This window comes from Nerophis ophidion, linkage group LG22 (genome assembly GCF_033978795.1).
Source record: "Nerophis ophidion isolate RoL-2023_Sa linkage group LG22, RoL_Noph_v1.0, whole genome shotgun sequence".
NCBI classification, from domain to species: domain Eukaryota; kingdom Metazoa; phylum Chordata; class Actinopteri; order Syngnathiformes; family Syngnathidae; genus Nerophis; species Nerophis ophidion.
The window spans coordinates 4,044,036-4,069,338 of NC_084632.1; the positions used below are offsets into that span (position 1 = coordinate 4,044,036).

At 41.6% G+C, this 25,303-nt stretch overlaps 1 protein-coding gene across 3 annotated transcripts in view; it reads left to right on the forward strand.

Annotated features, from left to right (window-relative positions):
- clcc1 (chloride channel CLIC-like 1) overlaps positions 1–24,707 on the forward strand; it is a 32,489-nt gene extending 7,782 nt beyond the window's left edge. For 2 of the 3 annotated variants that reach the window (XM_061883053.1, XM_061883054.1), the window contains exons 5-10: positions 9,256–9,396; positions 9,457–9,556; positions 15,682–15,779; positions 18,816–18,962; positions 19,814–21,220; positions 21,561–21,882. In XM_061883053.1, coding sequence (XP_061739037.1) covers positions 9,256–9,396; positions 9,457–9,556; positions 15,682–15,779; positions 18,816–18,962; positions 19,814–21,220; positions 21,561–21,641 — 1,974 coding nt within the window. In that variant the 3' untranslated portion in view covers positions 21,642–21,882. Of the gene's footprint in view, positions 1–9,255; positions 9,397–9,456; positions 9,557–15,681; positions 15,780–18,815; positions 18,963–19,813; positions 21,221–21,560; positions 21,883–22,737 lie in introns of those variants that run through there. The other variant, XR_009803637.1, reaches the window with a different exon arrangement.
- Positions 24,708–25,303: the final 596 nt, after the last annotated feature.

Genomic DNA, 25,303 nt, shown 5'->3' on the forward strand with positions numbered 1-25,303 from the left:
TAAAGACATCATAAATAGTGACATACTGTCTGTAGTCTAGTTATGTCCACTGTCGTCTTATTACTGGCAAGTAGGGTGTCCCATCCAACATTGATATCCTTTTGATAGCATTATAGAAACATGGCTTTCATGGAAAATGTGTGATATCATGTACGATACATGCAGTCCTGCTATGGGGTTTCATGGGAAATGTGTGATATGTGCGATACATGCAGTCCTGCTATGGGGTTTTATGGGAAATGTGTGATATCATGTGCGATACATGCAGTCCTGCTATGCGGTTTCATGGAAAATGTGTGATATCATGTGCGATACACGCAGTCCTGCAGCGTGTTAAGTTGTGTGTGATAATAGCTCGGTTGGTTTGATAGCATTATAGAAACATGGCTTTCATGGAAAATGTGTGATATCATGTGCGATACATGCAGTCCTGCTATGGGGTTTCATGGAAAATGTGTGATATCATGTGTGATACATGCAGTCCTGCTATGGGGTTTCATGGGAAATGTGTGATATCATGTGCGATACATGCAGTCCTGCTATGGGGTTTCATGGGAAATGTGTGATATCATGTGCGATACATGCAGTCCTGCTATGGGGTTTCATGGAAAATGTGTGATATCATGTGCGATACACGCAGTCCTGCAGCGTGTTAAGTTGTGTGTGATAATAGCTCGGTTGGTTTGATAGCATTATAGAAACATGGCTTTCATGGAAAATGTGTGATATCATGTGCGATACATGCAGTCCTGCTATGGGGTTTCATGGGAAATGTGTGATATGTGCGATACATGCAGTCCTGCTATGGGGTTTCATGGAAAATGTGTGATATTATGTGCGATACATGCAGTCCTGCTATGGGGTTTCATGGAAAATGTGTGATATCATGTGCGATACATGCAGTCCTGCTATGGGGTTTCATGGAAAATGTGTGATATCATGTGCGATACATGCAGTCCTGCTATGGGGTTTCATGGGAAATGTGTGATATCATGTGCGATACACGCAGTCCTGCAGCGTGTTAAGTTGTGTGTGATAATAGCTCGGTTGGTTTGATAGCATTATAGAAACGTGGCTTTCATGGAAAATGTGTGATATCATGTCCGATACATGCAGTCCTGCTATGGGGTTTCATGGGAAATGTGTGATATCATGTGCGATACATGCAGTCCTGCTATGGGGTTTCATGGGAAATGTGTGATATCATGTGCGATACATGCAGTCCTGCTATGGGGTTTCATGGGAAATGTGTGATATCATGTGCGATACATGCAGTCCTGCTATGGGGTTTCATGGGAAATGTGTGATATCATGTGCGATACATGCAGTCCTGCTATGGGGTTTCATGGAAAATGTGTGATATCATGTGCGATACACGCAGTCCTGCAGCGTGTTAAGTTGTGTGTGATAATAGCTCGGTTGGTTTGATAGCATTATAGAAACATGGCTTTCATGGAAAATGTGTGATATCATGTGCGATACATGCAGTCCTGCTATGGGGTTTCATGGAAAATGTGTGATATTATGTGCGATACATGCAGTCCTGCTATGGGGTTTCATGGAAAATGTGTGATATCATGTGCGATACATGCAGTCCTGCTATGGGGTTTCATGGAAAATGTGTGATATCATGTGCAGTCCTACTATGGGGTTTCATGGAAAATGTGTGATATCATGTGCAGTCCTACTATGGGGTTTCATGGAAAATGTGTGATATCATGTGCGATACACGCAGTCCTGCAGCGTGTTAAGTTGTGTGTGATAATAGCTCGGTTGGTTTGATAGCATTATAGAAACATGGCTTTCATGGAAAATGTGTGATATCATGTGCGATACATGCAGTCCTGCTATGGGGTTTCATGGGAAATGTGTGATATGTGCGATACATGCAGTCCTGCTATGGGGTTTCATGGAAAATGTGTGATATTATGTGCGATACATGCAGTCCTGCTATGGGGTTTCATGGAAAATGTGTGATATCATGTGCGATACATGCAGTCCTGCTATGGGGTTTCATGGAAAATGTGTGATATCATGTGCAGTCCTACTATGGGGTTTCATGGAAAATGTGTGATATCATGTGCAGTCCTACCATGGGGTTTCATGGAAAATGTGTGATATCATGTGCGATACACGCAGTCCTGCAGCGTGTTAAGTTGTGTGTGATAATAGCTCGGTTAGTTTGATAGCATTATAGAAACATGGCTTTCATGGAAAATGTGTGATATCATGTGCGATACATGCAGTCCTGCTATGGGGTTTCATGGAAAATGTGTGATATCATGTGCGATACATGCAGTCCTGCTATGGGGTTTCATGGAAAATGTGTGATATCATGTGCGATACATGCAGTCCTGCTATGGGGTTTCATGGGAAATGTGTGATATCATGTGCGATACACGCAGTCCTGCAGCGTGTTAAGTTGTGTGTGATAATAGCTCGGTTGGTTTGATAGCATTATAGAAACGTGGCTTTCATGGAAAATGTGTGATATCATGTCCGATACATGCAGTCCTGCTATGGGGTTTCATGGGAAATGTGTGATATCATGTGCGATACATGCAGTCCTGCTATGGGGTTTCATGGGAAATGTGTGATATCATGTGCGATACATGCAGTCCTGCTATGGGGTTTCATGGGAAATGTGTGATATCATGTGCGATACATGCAGTCCTGCTATGGGGTTTCATGGGAAATGTGTGATATCATGTGCGATACATGCAGTCCTGCTATGGGGTTTCATGGAAAATGTGTGATATCATGTGCGATACACGCAGTCCTGCAGCGTGTTAAGTTGTGTGTGATAATAGCTCGGTTGGTTTGATAGCATTATAGAAACATGGCTTTCATGGAAAATGTGTGATATCATGTGCGATACATGCAGTCCTGCTATGGGGTTTCATGGAAAATGTGTGATATTATGTGCGATACATGCAGTCCTGCTATGGGGTTTCATGGAAAATGTGTGATATCATGTGCGATACATGCAGTCCTGCTATGGGGTTTCATGGAAAATGTGTGATATCATGTGCAGTCCTACTATGGGGTTTCATGGAAAATGTGTGATATCATGTGCAGTCCTACTATGGGGTTTCATGGAAAATGTGTGATATCATGTGCGATACACGCAGTCCTGCAGCGTGTTAAGTTGTGTGTGATAATAGCTCGGTTGGTTTGATAGCATTATAGAAACATGGCTTTCATGGAAAATGTGTGATATCATGTGCGATACATGCAGTCCTGCTATGGGGTTTCATGGGAAATGTGTGATATGTGCGATACATGCAGTCCTGCTATGGGGTTTCATGGAAAATGTGTGATATTATGTGCGATACATGCAGTCCTGCTATGGGGTTTCATGGAAAATGTGTGATATCATGTGCGATACATGCAGTCCTGCTATGGGGTTTCATGGAAAATGTGTGATATCATGTGCAGTCCTACTATGGGGTTTCATGGAAAATGTGTGATATCATGTGCAGTCCTACCATGGGGTTTCATGGAAAATGTGTGATATCATGTGCGATACACGCAGTCCTGCAGCGTGTTAAGTTGTGTGTGATAATAGCTCGGTTAGTTTGATAGCATTATAGAAACATGGCTTTCATGGAAAATGTGTGATATCATGTGCGATACATGCAGTCCTGCTATGGGGTTTCATGGAAAATGTGTGATATCATGTGCGATACACGCAGTCCTGCAGCGTGTTAAGTTGTGTGTGATAATAGCTCGGTTGGTAGAGTGGCCGTGCCAGCAACCTGAGGGTTGCAGGTTCAATTCCCGCTTGTGCCATCCTAGTCACTGCCATTGTGTCCTTGGGCAAGACACTTTACCCACCTGCTCCCAGTGCCACCCACACTGGTTTGAATGTAACTTAGATATTGGGTTTCACTATGTAAAGCGCTTTGAGTCACTTGAGAAAAGCGCTATATAAATATAATTCAATTCACTTCACATATCATGTGCGATACAAGCAGTCCTGCAGAATGTCTACTTGTGTGTGATATCATGTGCGATACAGTCTTGCAGAGTTTTTTACTTGTGCGTGATGTCATGTGTGATACAAGCAGCCTTCCAGCATGTTTACTTGTGTGTGATATCATGTGCGATACAAGCAGTCCTGCAGAATATTTACTTGTATGTGATATCACGTGTGATACAAGCAGTCCTGTAGCCTTTTTCTTTGTGAGATATCATATGCGATACAAGCAGTCCTGCAGAATATTTACTTGTATGTGATATCATGTGTGATACAAGCAGTCCTATAGCCTTTTTCTTTGTGAGATATCATGTGCTCTACAAGCAGTCCTGCAGAGTTTTTTCTTGTGTGTGATATCATGTACGATACAAGCAGCCCTGCAGCGTGTTTACTTGTGTGTGATATCATGTGCGATACAGTCCTGCAGAATGTGTACTTGTTTGTGATATCATGTGGGATACAAGCAGTCCAGCAGAGTTTTTACTTGTGTGTGATATCATGTACGATACAAGCAGTCCTGCAGAATGTTTACTTGTGCGATACAAGCAGTCCTGCAGCCTTTTGCTTTGTTTGATATCACGAGCGATACAAGCAGTCCTGCAGAGTTTTTACTTGTGTGTGATATCATGTGCGATACAAGTAGCCCTGCGGAGTTTTTACTTGTGTGTGATATCATGTACGATACAAGCAGTCCTGCAGAATGTTTACTTGTGCGATACAAGCAGTCCTGCAGCCTTTTGCTTTGTTTGATATCACGAGCGATACAAGCAGTCCTGCAGAGTTTTTACTTGGGTGTGATATCATGTGCGATACAAGTAGCCCTGCGGAGTTTTTACTTGTGTGTGATATCATGTGCGATACAAGCAGCCCTGCAGCGTGTCTACTTGTGTCTGATATCATGTGCGATACAAGCAATCCTGCAGGATGTCTACTTGTGTGTGATATCATGTGCGACACAAGCAATCCTGCAGCCATTTTCTTGTGCGATACAAGCAGTCCAGCAGTTTTTACTTGTGTGTGATATCATGTACGATACAAGTAGTCCTGCAGAATTTTTACTTGTGTTTGATATCCTGTGCGATACAAGCAGCCCTCCAGCATGTTTACTTGTTTGTGATATCATGTGCGATACAAGCAGTCCTATAGAGTTTTTGCGTGTGTGATATCATGTGCCATACAAGCAGTCCTGCAGAGTTTTTACTTGTGTGTGATATCATGCGATACAAGCACCCCTGCAGTGTGTTTACTTGTGTCTATCATGTGCAATACAAGCAACCCTGCAGAATTTTTACTTGTGTGTGATATCATGTGCGATACAAGCAGCCCTCCAGCATGTTTACTTGTGTGTGATATCATGTGCGACCCAAGCAGTCCTGCAGTTTGTTTGTGTGTGATATCATGTGCGATACAAGCAACCCTCCAGCATGTTTACTTGTGTGTGATATCATGTGCGATACAAGCAGCCCTCCAGCATGTTTACTTGTGTGTGATATCATGTGCGACCCAAGCAGTCCTGCAGAGTCTTTGCGTGTGTGATATCATGTGCGATACAAGCAGAAATACGTTCTGGTCCCGGTACCAAAATATTGTTATCGGGACAACCCTAGTGCAAACTAAGCTTCAGAATAAAAGCATGCCAATATTAGCCTGGATTCTCATATTGCGCCTGTTTAAACTTGTAAAGATTGTTAGCAACTGGAAGAAATATTTGTGGTCATTGTAGTCAATGACCAGCTCCTCAGGTAGCAGCTCCTCTCTGAGCTGCTACCTTACCGTGGTAGAGGAGTTTGCGTGTCCCAATGATCCTAGGAGCTATGTTGTCTGGGGGTTTTCATGCCCCCTGGTAGGGTCTCCCAAGACAAACAGGTCCTAGGTGAGTGATCAGACAAAGAGCAGCTCAAAGACTTCTATGGAATTACAACGAAATGAACCCAGATTTCCCTCGCCCGGACGTGAGTCACCGGGGCCCCGCTCTGGAGCCAGGCCCGGAGGTGGGGCACGATGGCGAGCGCCTGGTGGTCGGGCCTGTCCCCATGGGGCCCGGCCGGGCACAGCCCGAAGAGGCAACGTGGGTCATCCCTCCAATGGGCTCACCACTCATAGGAGGGGCCATAGAGGTCGGGTGCATTGTGAGCTGGGCGGCAGCCGAAGGCAGGGCACTTGGCGGTCCGATCCTTGGCTACAGAAGCTAGCTCTTGGGACGTGGAACGTCACCTCACTGGGGGGGAAGGAGCCTGAGCTAGTGCGCGAGGTAGAGAAGTTCCGGCTGGATATAGTCGGACTCACCTCGACGCACAGCAAGGGCTCTGGAACCACTTCTCTCGAGAGGGACTGGACCCTCTTCCACTCTGGCGTTGCCGGCAGTGAGAGGCGACGGGCTGGGGTGGCAATTCTGGTTGCCCCCCGGCTCAAAGCCTGTACGTTTGAGTTCAACCCAGTGGACGAGAGGGTAGCTTCCCTTCGCCTTCGGGTGGGGGGACGGGTCCTGACTGTTGTTTGTGCTTACGCACCAAACAGCAGTTCAGAGTACCCACCCTTTTTGGGTACACTCGAGGGAGTACTGGAAAGTGCTCCTCAGGGTGATTCCCTTGTCCTACTGGGAGACTTCAACGCTCATGTTGGCAACGACAGTGAAACCTGGAGAGGCGTGATTGGGAAGAATGGTCGCCCGGATCTAAACCCGAGTGGTGTTTTGTTATTGGACTTCTGTGCTCGTCACAGTTTGTCGATAACAAACACCATGTTCAAACATAAGGGTGTCCATATGTGCACTTGGCACCAGGACACCCTAGGCCGCAGTTCCATGATCGACTTTGTAGTTGTGTCATCGGATTTGCGGCCTTATGTTTTGGACACTCGGGTGAAGAGAGGGGCGGAGCTTTCTACCGATCACCACCTGGTGGTGAGTTGGCTGCGATGGTGGGGGAGGATGCCGGACAGACCTGGCAGGCCCAAGCGCATTGTGAGGGTCTGCTGGGAACGTCTGGCAGAGTCTCCTGTCAGAGAGAGTTTCAATTCACACCTCCGGGAGAACTTTGAACATGTCACGAGGGAGGTGCGGGACATTGAGTCCGAGTGGACCATGTTCCGAACCTCTATTGTCGAGGCGGCTGATTGGAGCTGTGGCCGCAAGGTTGTTGGTGCCTGTCGTGGCGGTAATCCCAGAACCCGTTGGTGGACACCAGCAGTGAGGGATGCCGTCAAGCTGAAGAAGGAATCCTATCGGGTTCTTTTGGCTCATAGGACTCCGGAGGCAGTGGACGGGTACCGACGGGCCAAGCGGTGTGCAGCTTCAGCGGTCGCGGAGGCAAAAAGTCGGACATGGGAAGAGTTCGGGGAAGCCATGGAAAACGACTTCCGGACGGCTTCGAAGCGATTCTGGACCACCATACGGCGCCTCAGGAAGGGGAAGCAGTGCACTATCAACACCGTGTATGGTGCGGATGGTGTTCTGCTGACTTCGACTGCGGATGTTGTGGATCGGTGGAGGGAATACTTCGAAGACCTCCTCAATCCCACCAACACGTCTTTCTTTGAGGAAGCGGTGCCTGGGGAATCTGTAGTGGACTCTCCTATTTCTGGGGCTGAGGTCGCTGAGGTAGTTAAAAAGCTCCTCGGCGGCAAGGCCCCGGGGGTGGAAGAGATCCGCCCGGAGTTCCTTAAGGCTCTGGATGCTGTGGGGCTGTCTCGGTTGACAAGACTCTGCAGCATCGCGTGGACATCGGGGGCGGTACCTCTGGATTGGCAGACCGGGGTGGGGGTCCCTCTCTTTAAGAAGGGGGACCGGAGGGTGTGTTCCAACTATCGTGGGATCACACTCCTCAGCCTTCCCGGTAAGGTTTATTCAGGTGTACTGGAGAGGAGGCTTCGCCGGATAGTCGAACCTCGGATTCAGGAGGAACAGTGTGGTTTTCGTCCTGGTCGTGGAACTGTGGACCAGCTCTATACTCTCGGCAGGGTTCTTGAGGGTGCATGGGAGTTTGCCCAACCAGTCTACATGTGCTTTGTGGACTTGGAGAAGGCATTCGACCGTGTCCCTCGGGAAGTCCTGTGGGGAGTGCTCAGAGAGTATGGGGTATTGGACTGTCTTATTATGGCATTCCGATCTCTGTACGATCAGTGTCAGAGCTTGGTCCGCATTGCTGGCAGTAAGTCGGTCACGTTTCCAGTGAAGGTTGGACTCCGCCAAGGCTGTCCTTTGTCACCGATTCTGTTCATAACTTTTATGGACAGAATTTCTAGGCGCAGTCAAGGCGTTGAGGGGTTCCGGTTTGGTGGCCACGGGATTAGGTCTCTGCTTTTTGCAGATGATGTGGTCCTGATGGCTTCATCTGGCCGGGATCTTCAGCTCTCACTGGATCGGTTCGCAGCCGAGTGTGAAGCGACCGGAATGAGAATCAGCACCTCCAAGTCCGAGTCCATGGTTCTCGCCCGGAAAAGGGTGGAGTGCCATCTCCGGGTTGGGGAGGAGACCCTGCCCCAAGTGGAGGAGTTCAAGTACCTAGGAGTCTTGTTCACGAGTGGGGGAAGAGTGGATCGTGAGATCGACAGGCGGATCGGTGCGGCGTCTTCAGTAATGCGGACGTTGTATCGATCCGTTGTGGTGAAGAAGGAGCTGAGCCGGAAGGCAAAGCTCTCAATTTACCGGTCGATCTACGTTCCCATCCTCACCTATGGTCATGAGCTTTGGGTCATGACCGAAAGGATAAGATCACGGGTACAAGCGGCCCAAATGAGTTTCCTCCGCCGGGTGGCGGGGCTCTCCCTTAGAGATAGGGTGAGAAGCTCTGCCATCCGGGAGGAACTCAAAGTAAAGCCGCTGCTCCTCCACATGGAGAGGAGCCAGATGAGGTGGTTCGGGCATCTAGTCAGGATGCCACCCGAACGCCTCCCTAGGGAGGTGTTTAGGGCACGTCCAGCTGGTAGGAGGCCACGGGGAAGACCCAGGACACGTTGGAAAGACTATGTCTCCCGGCTGGCCTGGGAACGCCTCGGGATCCCCCGGGAAGAGCTAGACGAAGTGGCTGGAGATAGGGAAGTCTGGGCTTCCCTGCTTAGGCTGCTGCCCCCGCGACCCGACCTCGGATAAGCGGAAGATGATGGATGGATGGATTGTAGTCAAAACATAGGACAGATTAGCACAGCAGCTTTTTAGCATAAAACATCTTACCAATATAAAGGATTCAACAAAAAAATATATATATTGCCTATTTTTCTAATGTCAGACATCAGTCAGCCGGTGCTTATTCAAACATTTTTGTTCCCTGTGGTTTTAGTTGTTGCTGGCAGTTCTGGTCCTGGTGGTGGCCGTGAGCACCGAGCTGTGGTCCTGCGTCTCCTGGTGTGTGCAGTTCAAGCGCCTCTTCGTCGTCTGCTTTCTAGTCAGCATCGTGTGGAACTGGCTGTACCTGTACAAGGTGAGGAAGGTCCACTCTGTCCTCTTTTATTCCTCACGCCACCTCACCTTTCCCCATCAGACCGCCTTTGCCGAGCACCAAAAGAACATGGTGATGATGGACAGCAGCAACGACAAGTGCACGGGAGTGAAGGCCATCGACTGGAGTGATAATCTGAAAGGTGTGTGGATATGCAACTTATTTGTCCGCCAGACATTAAAGGCCTACTGAAAGCCACTACTAGCGACCACGCAGTCTGATAGTTTATATATCAATGATGAAATATTAACATTGCAACACATGCCATTACGGCCTTTTTAGTTTACTAAATTGTAATTATAAATTTCGCGCGAAGTATCCCGTTGAAAACGTCAGTATGCGTGATGTCTCGGATTGTAGCGGACATTTTTTTCCAGGTCTAATCGCATAATTACACAGTATTCCGGACATCTGTGTTGCTGAATCTTTTGCAATTTGTTCAATGAATAATGGAGACGTCAAAGAAGAAAGATGTAGGTGGGAAGCGGTGAATTGCGGCCGCCTTTAGCAACAGAAACACAGCCTGTGTTTCCTTGTTTACATTCCCGAAGGTGAAGCTTTACTATGGAACAGAGCGGTCAAGCGAACATGGTTCCCGACCACATGTCAACCGGCAGGTTTCAGTGAGAAAATTGTGGTGATAAGTCGGCTCTTACCGTGGACATGTAAAAGAGGCGGCTGCGACTCTCTTGCCTCCTCCGTGGCTTCCCTCAGAGACACTGGCGGTCACCACATGATTTGATTAACGTGGACCCCGACTTAAACAAGTTGAAAAACTTATTCGGGTGTTACCATTTAGTGGTCAATTGTACGGAATATGTACTGAACTGTGCAATCTATTAATAAAAGTATCAATCAATCACACTCGTGGCCACACCCCTCCGACTTTCAGGTACGACAGTATAATCTCACTACAACACTAGTAACACAATAAGCAGATAAGGGATTTTCCAGAATTATCATAGTAAATGTGTCTAATAACATCTGAATCGCTCCCACTGCCCTGTCTTTTTTTTTTAAATTTCTTTAGTACTTCTCTGTAACTATCCTCATCCACAAATCTTTCATCCTCGCTCAAATACTGGGGAAATCGTCGCTTTCTCGGTCCGAATCGCTCTCGCTGCTGGTGGCCATGATTGTAAACAATGTTCAGATGTGAGGAGCTCCACAACCCGTGACGTCACGCGCACATCGTCTGCTACTTCCGGTACAGGCAAGGCTTTTTTATTAGCGACCAAAAGTTGTGAACTTTATCGTGGATGTTCTCTACTAAATCCTTTCAGCAAAAATATGGCAATATCGCGAAATGATCAAGTATGACACATAGAATGGACCTGCTATCCCCGTTTAAATAAGAAAATCTCATTTCAGTAGGCCTTTAAGACCACCTTGACACTTGTCGCACGCTCAGGGAATTAAACACACCAAGTTCTTCTGGATGACATACTGTATATGTGGAGTAAAAAGGACCCCAGAGACAAAATGGTACACTACCACCTTTTACTGAAGCTTCAGGAGACCAGCCCTTACAACGCAACCATCACATCAGCAAGAAGAGGTCTAAATCCAAACAAAAAAGAGTCCGCTTTTGTAGAGCAAAAACAGCTCTTCTCTCCTAGAAAGGAGCGCAGCTGCTTCTTAAAAACAGATAAGGAACTGGCCAAATGGGGGCCCTTAATAGTTTACTAGCGCAGTGTAGATTCCTAATGAAGCCTTAGCTTGACGCTCTACTTTCTCCTGCCTCCGCTTACTGCGGCAACAGCAAACAAAACACCGGACGCTCCTCTTCGTTTTATAATGTTTACTTATCAACTTAATCCTTCAAAAACGTAAAACAATAACGATGTGGGAACCAATAAATGGCAAAATAAAGTTTGTTTGTTACAGTAAGAAAGAGTTAGAAAAAGTAAGAGTGAGGTCAAAAAACTGTGCACCTGACTGCCATTACCCATAACACCTTGCGTCCAAAACCATCTTACTCCTCTTCCGCCATATATGCAATTAAAACAGTTACGTCATCAAATTATTTAGAAAAATGTATTAATTACAAATAAAGTGAGCCTTATAATTACTCAAAGCATTCAATATTTACATTTTCGTATTATGCAAATAAATTAATAGTTCCCTTTTGGCTCAGTAAACATAAAGCACCTTCCATAAAATGTGAATGAACTTAAACAGCATTTAGGCTCCTACACGCAGCAACGGCGTGAGGCAAATGTTTGGACGAAGCGGCTCATTTTTTGATGGAACAACGGAGTCTCTAAATCGGGGGTGTCCAAACTTTTTCCACTGAGGGCCGCATACGGAAAAATTAAAGCATGCAGGGGCCATTTTGATATTTTTATTATTCAAACCATAACAAAATATTTGTATTTTTAAAATGTATTTTACCTTTAGGGGTCCCGGGGACCATGAAGGGTCTCAGTTGATAAAATGTTAAAAATAAGTCAAATTTGTATTATTATGTTTTTTATTTAACGCTTACAGTAAATCTTTATATCAACTTAAAAAAAAACAACAACTTTGTTTTTCATAGTAAAACTGAAATATGCAGTATTTAGTAATTAGAGCCCTAAAAGATAAATAATGCAGTACACCATTGATTTTAATTATTTTATATTTTTGAATAATCACAGTGAAAATATAAATAAAATACCACTAAGTATATTTGGAATCCAAAAGGTGCCCCACTCAGAAAGTGATACATTTTTATTAGGGTTTTTTTTAACTTTCAACACTTAAAGGCCTACTGAAATGAGATGTTCTTATTCAAACGGGGATAGCAGGTCCATTCTATGTGTCATACTTGATCATTTCGCGATATTGCCATATTTTTGCTGAAAGGATTTAGTAGAGAACATCGACGATAAAGTTCGCAACTTTTGGTCGCTAATAAAAAAGCCTTGCCTGTACCGGAAGTAGCAGACGATGACGTCACCCGTGTGAGAGCTCCTCACATCCTCACATTGTTTATAATGGGAGCCTGCAACAAAAAGAGCTATTCGGACCGAGAAAACGACAATTTCCCCTTTAATTTGAGTGAGGATGAAAGATTTGTGGCTGAGGATATTGATAGTGAAGGACTAGAAAAAAATAAATAAATAAAGTTAAAAAAAAAAAAGCGATTGCATTGTGAGCGATTCAGATGTTTTTAGACACATTTACTAGGATAATTCTGGGAAATCTGTTATCTTTCTATTGTGTTGCTAGTGTTTTAGTGAGTTAAATGGGAGCCTGCAACAAAAAGAGCTATTCGGACCGAGAAAACGACAATTTCCCCATTAATTTGAGTGAGGATGAAAGATTTGTGGCTGAGGATATTGATAGTGAAGGATTAAAAAAATAAAATAAAATAAACAAAGTAAAAAAAAAAAAAAAGGCGATTGCATTGTGAGCGATTCAGATGTTTTTAGACACATTTACTAGGATAATTCTGGGAAATCCCTTATCTTTCTATTGTGTTGCTAGTGTTTTAGTGAGTTAAATAGTACCTGATAGTCGGAGGGGTGTGTCCACGGGTGTCTTTTGTCAAAGAAAACTTTGTTTTTATATGACAACTGCACAATATATGCAATATTTACCACATAAAACATTTTTTTTAAGTGAAATATTTGAACTAATTGGAGCTTTGAAAATAATTCATTATAACATGTTTTTTTTTGTCATTATTATTTGTTTTGAGCATTGCCCCAAAAAAAATAAAAATAATAGATTGATTGAAACTTGTAAACAGTACAGGATATATTCCGTACAATTGACCACTAAGTGGTAACACCCCAATAAGTTTTTCTACTTGTTTAAGTCGGGGTCCACGTTAATCAATTCATGGTAAAATAAAGACAAATAAAAAAAAAACAGCCTGCAGGGCAACTTTGTGTCAACATGGCAACTTTTTCTCGTTAGATTTCACCTCATTCCAATATTTTTAATGTTCCTTTTTATTTTTGCAATAGCATTTCCAGATTGTGTGGCGGGCCGGTAAACAATTAGCTGCGGGCCACGCTTTGGACACCCCTGCCCTAAAGGAACAAGGAGGTGGCTACCACAGGAGAAAACATGGCCGTCACAAATAGGTTTAGTGGGTTTGCTCTGTGGCTGTTGTGTAGTGGAAGTGGGCAGGTGATGGAAAACAATCCCTCCATCCATCCATCCATTTTCTTCTGCTTATCTGAGGTCGGGTCGTGGGGGCTGCAGCCTAAGCAGGGACACCCAGACTTCCCTCTCCCCAGCCACTTCGTCCAGCTCTTCCCGGGGGATCCCGAGGCGTTCCCAGGCCAGCTGGGAGACATAGTCTTCCCAACGTGTCCTGGGTCTTCCCCGTGGCCTCCTACTGGTCGGACGTGCCCTAAACACCTCCCTAGGGAGGCGTTCGGGTGGCATCCTGACCAGATGCCCGAACCACCTCATCTGGCTCCTCTCCATGTGAAGGAGCAGCGGCTTTACTTTGAGTTCCTCCCGGATGGCAGAGCTTCTCACCCTATCTCTAAGGGAGAGACCCAAACTCATTTGGGCCGCTTGTACCCGTGATCTTATCCTTTCGGTCATGACCCAAAGCTCATGACCATAGGTGAGGATGGGAACGTAGATCGACCGGTAAATTGAGAGCACACGTAAACACTCTGCAGGACTGCTTGTATTGCACATGATATCACACACAAGTAAACACTGCAGGACTGCTTGTATCGCACATGATATCACACACAAGTAAATACGCTGCGGGACTACTTGTATTGCACATTATATCACACAAGAACACACTGCAAGGCTGCTTGTATCACACATGATATCACACACAAGTAAACACGCTGCATGACTGCTTGTATCGCACATGATATCACACACAAGTAAACACGCTGCATGACTGCTTGTATCGCACATGATATCACATATAAACACACTGCAGGACTGCTTGTATTGCACATGATATCACACACAAATAAATGCGCTGCAGGACGGCTTGTATCGCACATGGTATCACACACAAGTAAACACTGCAGGACTGCTTGTATCGCATATGATATCACGCAGAAGTAAACACTCTGCAGGACTGCTTGTATCGCATATGATATCACGCAGAAGTAAACACTCTGCAGGAATGCTTGTATTGCACATGATATCACACACAAAGTTAATTTTAACTTAACACAAAACCACTGCAGTACTGCTTATATCGCACATGATATCACACACGTAAACACTCTGCAGGACTGCTTGTATTGCACATGATATCACACACAAATAAACGCGCTGCAGGACTGCTTGTATTGCACACGATATCACACACAAGTAAACACTGCAGGACTGCTTGTATCGCATATGATATCACGCAGAAGTAAACACTCTGCAGGAATGCCTGTATTGCACATGATATCACACACAAAGTTAATTTTAACTTAACACAAAACCACTGCAGTACTGCTTATATCGCACATGATATCACACACAAGTAAACACGCTGCAGGACTGCTTGTATCGCACATGATATCACACACAAGTAAATACGCTGCGGGACTACTTGTATTGCACATTATATCACACAAGAACACACTGCAAGGCTGCTTGTATCACACATGATATCACACACAAGTAAACACGCTGCATGACTGCTTGTATCGCACATGATATCACACACAAGTAAACACGCTGCATGACTGCTTGTATCGCACATGATATCACACACAAGTAAACACGCTGCATGACTGCTTGTATCGCACATGATATCACACATAAACACACTGCAGGACTGCTTGTATTGCACATGATATCACACAAGTAAACGCGCTGCAGGACTGCTTGTATCGCACATGATATCACACACAAACTGCAGGACTGTTTTTATTGGACATGATATCACACACAAAGTTAACTTTAACTTAACACAAACACACTGCACTACTGCTTGTATCGCACACGATATCACACACAAGTAAACACTGCAGGACTGCTTGTGTCGCACATGATATCACACACAAGTAAACATGCTGCAGGACTGCTTGGGTCGCACATGATATCACACACAAGTAAACATGCTGCAGGACTGCTTGTATCGCACATGATATCACACACAAGTGAACATGCTGCAGGACTGCTTGTATCGCACATGATATCACACACAAGTAAACATGCTGCAGGACTGCTTGTGTCGCACATGATATCACACACAAACACACCGCAGGACTGCTTGTATTGCATTGTATGATAAAAGACAATACATTGTTGGTTTTTTGATAACAATAAATCACCATTGTGTGTGCCTCTTTGCAGAGTGGTTCAGAAGCACGTGGACTTTGCAGGACGACCCTTGCAAGAAATACTACGAGGTCCTGATGGTGGACCCCATTCTGCTGGTACCTCCCACCAAGGTAGGTTCTGCCACAAAGTGGTCCAGTCTGCTACGGTATCTTGATGAATGACACCTTCCTACACCAAAGCATATTTCTATTCAATCTGAGGTTCATAAAAATGTAAAAGTCAGTACAATGAGGGGTTAGTAGATTGAGGTTCCACTCTAATTTGTTGCCGGTTGAATCGATTCTGAATCGAATCCTGAGAGCACCTGCTGCTCGTCGAGAAGAGCGATAAGTACTTGTCTGCACAGGTGTCCAAAAAGACCAGAAATGGTCTGTAGACTTCACAATAGTCTAAACCAGGGGTCACCAACGCGGTCCCCGTGGGCACCAGGTCGCCCGTAAGGACCAGATGAGTCGCCCGCTGGCCTGTTCTAAAAATAGCTCAAATAGCAGCACTTACCAGTGAGCTGCCTTTATTTTTTAAATTGTATTTATTTACTAGCAAGCTGGTCTCGCTTTGCTCAACATTTTTAATTCTAAGAGGGACAAAAATCAAATGGAATTCGAAAATCCAAGAAAATATTTTAAAGACTTTGTCTTCATTTATTTTTTTACTTTGCTTCTTATAACTTTCAGAAAGACAATTTTAGAGAAAAAATACAACCTTAAAAATGATTTTAGGATTTTTAAAAACATATACCTTCTAAATTCGTTCCTCTTCTTTCCTAAAGATTTAAATCAATGTTCAAATATATACATTTTTTTTATTGTAAAGAATGACAAATACATTTAAATTTAATTATTCATTTTAGCTTCGGTTTTTTCAACGAAGAATATTCGTGAAATATATTTTCAAACCTATTATGATTAAAATTTCAAAAAATTATTCTGGTAAATCTAGAAAATCTTTAGAACCAAATTATTTCAAAATTTTTGTTCTGGAAAATGTAGAAGAAATAATGATTTGTCTTTGTTAGAAATATAGCTTGGTCCAATTTGTTATATATTCTAACAAAATGCAGATTGGATTTTAACCTATTTAAAACATGTCATCAAAATTCTAAAATGTATCTTAATCAGGAAAAATTACTAATGATGTTCCATAAATTATTTTTAATTTTTTTCCAAAAGATTCGAATTAGGTAGTTTTTCTCTTCTTTTTTTCGGTTGAATTTTGACTTTTAAAGAGTCGAAATTGAAGAGAAACTACGTTTCAAAATTAAATTTTCATTTTTTTCCCTGTTTTCTCCTCTTTTAAATCGTTCATTTAAGAGTTTTTTTTCATCATTTATTCTCTACAAAAAACCTTCCGTAAAAGGAAAGAAAATGTATGACGGAATGACAGACAAAAATACCCATTTATATATATATATATATATATATATATATATATATATATATATATATATATGTATATATATGTGAGTATATATATATATATATATATATATATATATATATATGTATATATATGTGTGTATATATATATATATATATATATATATATATATATACAGTATATATCAAAGATAAATTGAGCAAATTGGCTATTTCTGGCAATTTATTTAAGTGTGTATCAAACTGGTAGCCCTTCGCATTAATCAGTACCCAAGAAGTAGCTCTTGCTTTCAAAAAGGTTGGTGACCCCTGGTCTAGACCTATCCATTTTTACATTTCTCCATACTGGTTCGATACCACCATTTAAAAAAAAAACAGACTTTTAAACTAACTCCTTTATTGAAAAGTGGAAGTGATTCAAAAACTTCTGGGTTGAACTGATGGAAAAGCGTGATTTATCAGTCCAGAGAACGTGTCTCCACTGCATTACAAGCTAGTGGCGATGTGCTTTACACCACTGCATCCCACACTTTGCATTGGACTTGGTGATTTATGGCTTAGATCGGGCTGATCGGCCATGGAAACCCATTCCATGAAGCTCTCTGCGTACTGTACGTGGGCTAATTGGAAGGTCACATGAAGTTTGGAGCTCTGTGGCAACTGACCGTGCAGAATGTCTTTGCACTATGCGCTTCAGCCTCCGCTGACCCCTCTGTCAGTTTACGTGGCTGAGTTGCTGTTGTTCCCAAACTCTTCCGTTTTCTTATACTAAAGCCGAAAGTTGACTTTGGAATATTTAAGAGCGAAGAAATTTCGCAACTGGATTAGTTGCACAGGTGGCATCCTGTGACAGTTCCATGCCGGAAATCACTGAGAGCGGGCCCATTCTTTCACAAATGTTTGTAGAAACAGTCTCCATGCCTAAGTGTTTGATTTGATACCTGATTCTCAACATTTGGATGGGTGGCCAAATACTTTTGGCAATCTAGTGTATGTCTTAGTTATTGCTAAATAGTGGGAAAGGGGGCAGATTAGATAAGCCTTGCTTCTTCCTACTCCTTTTTGGATATGTAAAGAGAAAGTGACTTATATTGATACTGTAAACATGTTGGAAATACATTTCAACCAAGTGTGGAATATTTAGGATTAGAATGGACATAACAGTATGAGCTGGCAAAAAATACATTAAAAAAACAGCAACGCTAATAAATATTAATTAATCTATTTGACATTGTAAAAAGAAGAGAAGTAGCGTGGAGCCTTCAAGTGTATAAAACAAACAATATTCTTAATAATAGTCTTTCAACATGGTGGCAGTCTAATGAAATATGCTAATAAAAAGACTAAATCAATCAATCAATGTTTACTTATATAGCCCTAAACAAAGACAAATCTTTGTTTTTATTCATTATTAGCATCAACATTTCTGCTTTTTTCATTACGTTATGTCTTTTTGCTCTATTTTTTTCTTTTTTTTCTTCCATGTGCAAAAAAATAAATTAGCGTTCAGAAAATGTCCACTTTGGTTGAAAGAAGTACAGCAGTGGTGTTGAAAGTGTTGCCAAGCCACAGGAAAGTCTCTCTAAGTTGTGTATTCTTCGCATTTAATGAAGCGATAAATGTTGGTTTGTACGTGTGGTACTGCACAGTCACTCCCTGGGCTTGTGGAGGCGGAGCTGCGCTCCAAATACCTTCATTGAACAAACAAGATACACCTTTCATCCACTTTGATCTAGCTGGCTAAATGTAGTGTCTCTCACTCCTTTGCAGGCGATTTCAGTAACCATGACGACCTTCATCACCGAGCCACTCAAACACATCGGCCACGGGATCAGCGAGTTCCTCCGAGCGCTCCTCCAAGATCTCCCAATAACGCTGCAGATCCCAGTCCTCCTCACCATCGTGCTTTCCATTTTGGTAAAGACTCTTGGATTGTTTATTGTCTATTGTTGATTGAGGATCCCCATTAGATTAAATAGATAGATGGATAGATAGATAGTACTATATTGATTCCTTCAGGAGAGTTCCCTCAGGAAAATTAAAATTTAGCCGACGCACAAATGCCAGACTAGTCTTCCTGGGGTCCTTTTCAAAAGTTCAAAGTAAAATAATAATACACCGATCCAGTTACAAAACATAGATGAATCCAGTTACAAATAAAAGAAATGGAAAAGAAAAATAACATTCTCATAATAATAAGATAACAGTATACAGATACAGTTACAATAAAAGAAAGGAAAAAGGAAAAGAAAGACAATTCTATAAATAAAAATAAAATAACAGTACACAGATCCAGATGTAGAACATATGCAAATCCAATTAAAATAAAAGAAAAGAAAAAGGGAAAGAGAAAAAAAAAGTTATTAAACCGATAAGCCATTTTAAGGGGACGAGCAATATGCGCATTGGTATAGTTAGGAGGAGAGGCCTCATTCAGCGCAAAAAAATCGTCTGGTTTGAACCAGGTTTCGCTGAGACCAATGACGGTTAACATTTTTGTCTCTAATGACCGCCCTTGTCTCCCAAAACGTTATTGGGAGACAAGGATCTTATGTTTAAAAAGCCCATATTATAGGCAGTGGGCTGTTTTGAGGAGTTTTTGTTAAAATGATCCGTAGTAGCAATATTGTTGCTACTCGATTAATACCTCTACCCATCTTAGCGAAAATTTGATTGATATATTAGGACCCCGAAAGTGTATCTAGATTAGTAATACACTGGATTATTTTTCAGTTTGCGAATCAAAGACGTTGTCATCTTTGTTTCAGGTGTTCATGTACGGAAGCGTGCAGGCCGCCTTCCGCTACGGTATCACCGCACCTCTACGCCATCGAACTGACCCGCCTCTCCCAGAACCGGATCAGCCTGGTCGCCGGTCAATCGAGGACGGGGGTCGCGCCGAGGAAGTGAACGCACGCCCACGCTCTCCACAGATCCGTGGTAACGAGGCCTCATCGCCCACGAACGGCTCTCACAGAGCCCGGGCAGTTGTCAGCAGGATGTTTGTGGAGACGCTACGCACGGCGAGTACGCACGGCGAGTACGAGTTGGACAGTAGACAGGGCGTGGAGATGGGTCAGGGAGACCACAGTCCCTCAGGAACCGACAGCGACACTCAAGCCCAGAGCAGGCCGGAGACCCGGGAAGGACATGGTGTGGCCTCTCAGCATGACACCAAAACAAAGGAACTGGTGGGCAGTATTGACCAGCAGAAACACACACTTGAAGATGGTGTGGCATCTCAGCATGACACCAAAACAAAGGAACTGGTGGGCAGTATTGACCAGCAGAAACACACACTTGAAGATGGTGTGGCATCTCAGCATGACATCAAAACAAAGGAACTAGTGGGCAGTATTGACAAGCATAAACACACACTTGAAGATGGTGTGGCATCTCAGCATGACATCAAAACAAAGGAACTAGTGGGCAGTATTGACAAGCATAAACACACACTTGAAGATGGTGTGGCATCTCAGCATGACACCAAAACAAAGGAACTAGTGGGCAGTATTGACAAGCATAAACACACACTTGAAGATGGTGTGGCATCTCAGCATGACATCAAAACAAAGGAACTAGTGGGCAGTATTGACCAGCAGAAACACACACTTGAAGATGGTGTGGCCTCTCAGCATGACACCAAAACAAAGGAACTGGTGGGCAGTATTGACAAGCATAAACACACACTTGAAGATGGTGTGGCATCTCAGCATGACACCAAAACAAAGGAACTGGTGGGCAGTATTGACCAGCAGAAACACACACTTGAAGATGGTGTGGCATCTCAGCATGACATCAAAACAAAGGAACTAGTGGGCAGTATTGACAAGCATAAACACACACTTGAAGATGGTGTGGCATCTCAGCATGACATCAAAACAAAGGAACTAGTGGGCAGTATTGACCAGCAGAAACACACACTTGAAGATGGTGTGGCCTCTCAGCATGACACCAAAACAAAGGAACTGGTGGGCAGTATTGACAAGCATAAACACACACTTGAAGATGGTGTGGCATCTCAGCATGACACCAAAACAAAGGAACTAGTAGGCAGTATTGACAGGCATAAACACACACCTGAAGATGGTGTGGCCTCTCAGCATGACATCAAAACAAAGGAACTGGTGGGCAGTACTGACCAGCATAAACACACACCTGAAGATGGAGGCAAGGTAAGACAACTTTTACTGCTGAAGATTAAATTATTATCCTGCACCAGCCAAAGCACCACTAATTGTTACTACTCTTCTGTGAAAGTCAGCACTTTTAAAAGGAGCTCCCACAATGCTCTTGATTTTTTTTTTTAGTTGCTCCAATAGAAGTGTTATACCTGAGTACCAAGTACAGTGATCTAAATAAGCATCTTTCTTCATAAACACAGACCCAGTCCTTTTTCATAAAAAAATAAGACACGTCTCGATAAAAGCTTTTCAAATATAAAATAATTCATGAAGTTTATGTGAGTACTTTTTTTTTTTTTTTTACCCCAGTGATTTGTTGATGTTCTTGCAGGAACAAACAACCTCAAGTGGAGACTCAATATGTTTGAAGGACGTGGAGACGCTTGGCACACCAGAGCAGCAAACATCATGACACCAAGCCGGTCATCTGACAGTAACGCTCACTTTTTATACTAATCAACCATCAATAAACTAATAATTCATCTGACAGTAAAACCCAGGTTTGTACTAATCAACTATCAATAAACTAATAATTCATCTGACAGCAACACTCACTTTTGTACTAATCAACTATCAATAAACTAATAATTCATCTGAACGGAATGCTCACTTTTTGTACTAAGCAACCATCAATAAACTAATAATTCATCTGATAGTAACACTCACTTTTTATACTAAGCAACTATCAATAAACTAATAATTCATCTGACAGTAAAACCCACGTTTGTACTAAGCAACATAAACTAATAATTCATCTGACAGTAAAACCCACGTTTGTACTAAGCAACTATCAATAAATTAATAATTCATGTGACTGTAACACTCACTTTTTATACTATCAACTATCAATAAACTAATAATTCATCTGACAGTAAAACCCACTTTTGTACTAAGCAACTATCCATAAACTAATAACTCATCTGACAGTAAAACCCACTTTTGTACTAAGCAACTATCAATAAACTAATAATTCATCTGAACGGAATGCTCACTTTTTGTACTAAGCAACCATCAATAAACTAATAATTCATCTGATAGTAACACTCACTTTTTATACTAAGCAACTATCAATAAACTAATAATTCATCTGGCAGTAAAACCCACGTTTGTACTAAGCAACTATCAATAAACTAATAATTCATCTGACTGTAACACTCACTTTTTATACTATCAACTATCAATAAACTAATAATTCATCTGACAGTAAAACCCACTTTTGTACTAAGCAACTATCAATAAACTAATAACTCATCTGACAGTAACGCTCACTTGTTGTACTAAGCAACTATCAATAAACTAATAACTCATCTGACAGTAACGCTCACTTTTTGTACTAAGCAACTATCAATAAACTAATAATTCATCTGGCAGTAAAACCCACTTTTGTACTAAGCAACTATCAATAAACTAATAATTCATCTGACTGTAACACTCACTTTTTATACTATCAACTATCAATAAACTAATAATTCATCTGACAGTAAAACCCACTTTTGTACTAAGCAACTATCAATAAACTAATAATTCATCTGACAGTAACGCTCACTTTTTGTACTAATCAACTATCAATAAACTAATAACTCATCTGACAGTAAAACCCACTTTTGTACTAAGCAACTATCAATAAACTAATAATTCATCTGACAGTAAAACCCACTTTTGTACTAAGCAACTATCAATAAACTAATAACTCATCCGACAGTAAAACCCACTTTTGTACTAAGCAACTATCAATAAACTAATAATTCATCTGACAGTAAAACCCACTTTTGTACTAAGCAACTATCAATAAACTAATAACTCATCCGACAGTAACGCTCACTTTTTGTACTAAGCAACTATCAATAAACTAATAACTCATCTGACAGTAAAACCCACTTTTGTACTAAGCAACTATCAATAAACTAATAATTCATCTGACAGTAACGCTCACTTTTTGTACTAATCAACTATCAATAAACTAATAACTCATCTGACAGTAAAACCCACTTTTGTACTAAGCAACTATCAATAAACTAATAATTCATCTGACAGTAAAACCCACTTTTGTACTAAGCAACTATCAATAAACTAATAACTCATCCGACAGTAAAACCCACTTTTGTACTAAGCAACTATCAATAAACTAATAATTCATCTGACAGTAAAACCCACTTTTGTACTAAGCAACTATCAATAAACTAATAACTCATCCGACAGTAACGCTCACTTTTTGTACTAAGCAACTATCAATAGACTAATAACTCATCTGACAGTAAAACCCACTTTTGTACTAATCAACTATCAATAAACTAATAACTCATCTGACAGTAAAACCCACTTTTGTACTAAGCAACTATCAATAAACTAATAATTCATCTGACAGTAAAACCCACTTTTGTACTAAGCAACTATCAATAAACTAATAACTCATCCGACAGTAAAACCCACTTTTGTACTAAGCAACTATCAATAAACTAATAATTCATCTGACAGTAAAACCCACTTTTGTACTAAGCAACTATCAATAAACTAATAACTCATCCGACAGTAACGCTCACTTTTTGTACTAAGCAACTATCAATAAACTAATAACTCATCTGACAGTAAAACCCACTTTTGTACTAATCAACTATCAATAAACTAATAACTCATCTGACAGTAAAACCCACTTTTGTACTAAGCAACTATCAATAAACTAATAATTCATCTGACAGTAAAACCCACTTTTGTACTAAGCAACTATCAATAAACTAATAACTCATCTGACAGTAAAACCCACTTTTGTACTAAGCAACTATCAATAAACTAATAATTCATCTGACAGTAACGCTCACTTTTTGTACTAATCAACTATCAATAAACTAATAACTCATCTGACAGTAAAACCCACTTTTGTACTAAGCAATTATCAATAAACTAATAATTCATCTGATAGTAACACTCACTTTTTGTACTAATCAACTATCAATAAACTAATAATTCATCTGACAGTAAAACCCACTTTTGTACTAAGCAACTATCAATAAACTAATAATTCATCTGACAGAAACACTCACTTTTTGTACTAATCAACTATCAACAAACTAATTATTCATCCGATAGTAACACTCACTTCTTCTACTAATTAACTATCAATAAACTCAATCATTGAGTTGCTTTTTTGAAACTTTGCTCACAACAAATGCTTTCAATCATTTTTCAAAGCGATTATTTTTTATTTTTTTATTGATTCTCATTTATTTGGTGCGACTAATTCACTGGAGAACTTTGCAACATGACTATGTATTTATTTTTATTCACGACTTGACTGTATTTTGGGAAATTATTTTCATTTTCTTGTTGCAATCATTTATTTTTGAGGTAACAACCCAGGGATAGTCAACAAATGCCTTATTTTATTTTGTGTAAAATGACACTACAAGGCTCTTCATATTCATGTTTTTTTTTATTTATTTAATGGATGAAATATTGGGGTATAAAAGTCATCCAAACATGATGCCTATGCCAGTCAAAGATCCTTTATTTAACAGGACTTGGGTGTTTCTAAAAACACAGTATAGACCCGCTATTCCTTAGGGTTACATTTCGAGACCCCCAGCCGACGAAACAAAAATTGGTTCCCTCAAAAGCCCCAAGATGCTTTTTGTTCATAATCTCAACCTTATTAAGTGCATATTAGTTATTGATCACATGTTCCATAGTGTGTGGGCGTTATTTGACCAGCAGGGGGTAGGAGGAGGATGGCATGCAAGTGAAAGTGGAAAAATCTCCTCTTTCAATCCTACAAAAACATTTTTAAACCATTTTAATGTTCAAAGGCGGAAACATAACACATGAAGGTAAGTTGTGTGTTTACATTCAATCTAAAATGTTGAGAAAAACGCTGAACAAAAGCGTACTATTTTTCATTGCGGATGGATCTTATGAAGCTGACCCGCCCAGCCGGTGCCAACAGGTGACTAGACGCGGAGTGATCTTATGGCGCCGCTTGGACTCTTGTTTTCAACAAAGAAACTTTACTATAAAGGTGAGTGTTTAATATATTTTATAAATTACATTAAGGATAAATTGTGTTGTTTGAAATTATTGTAA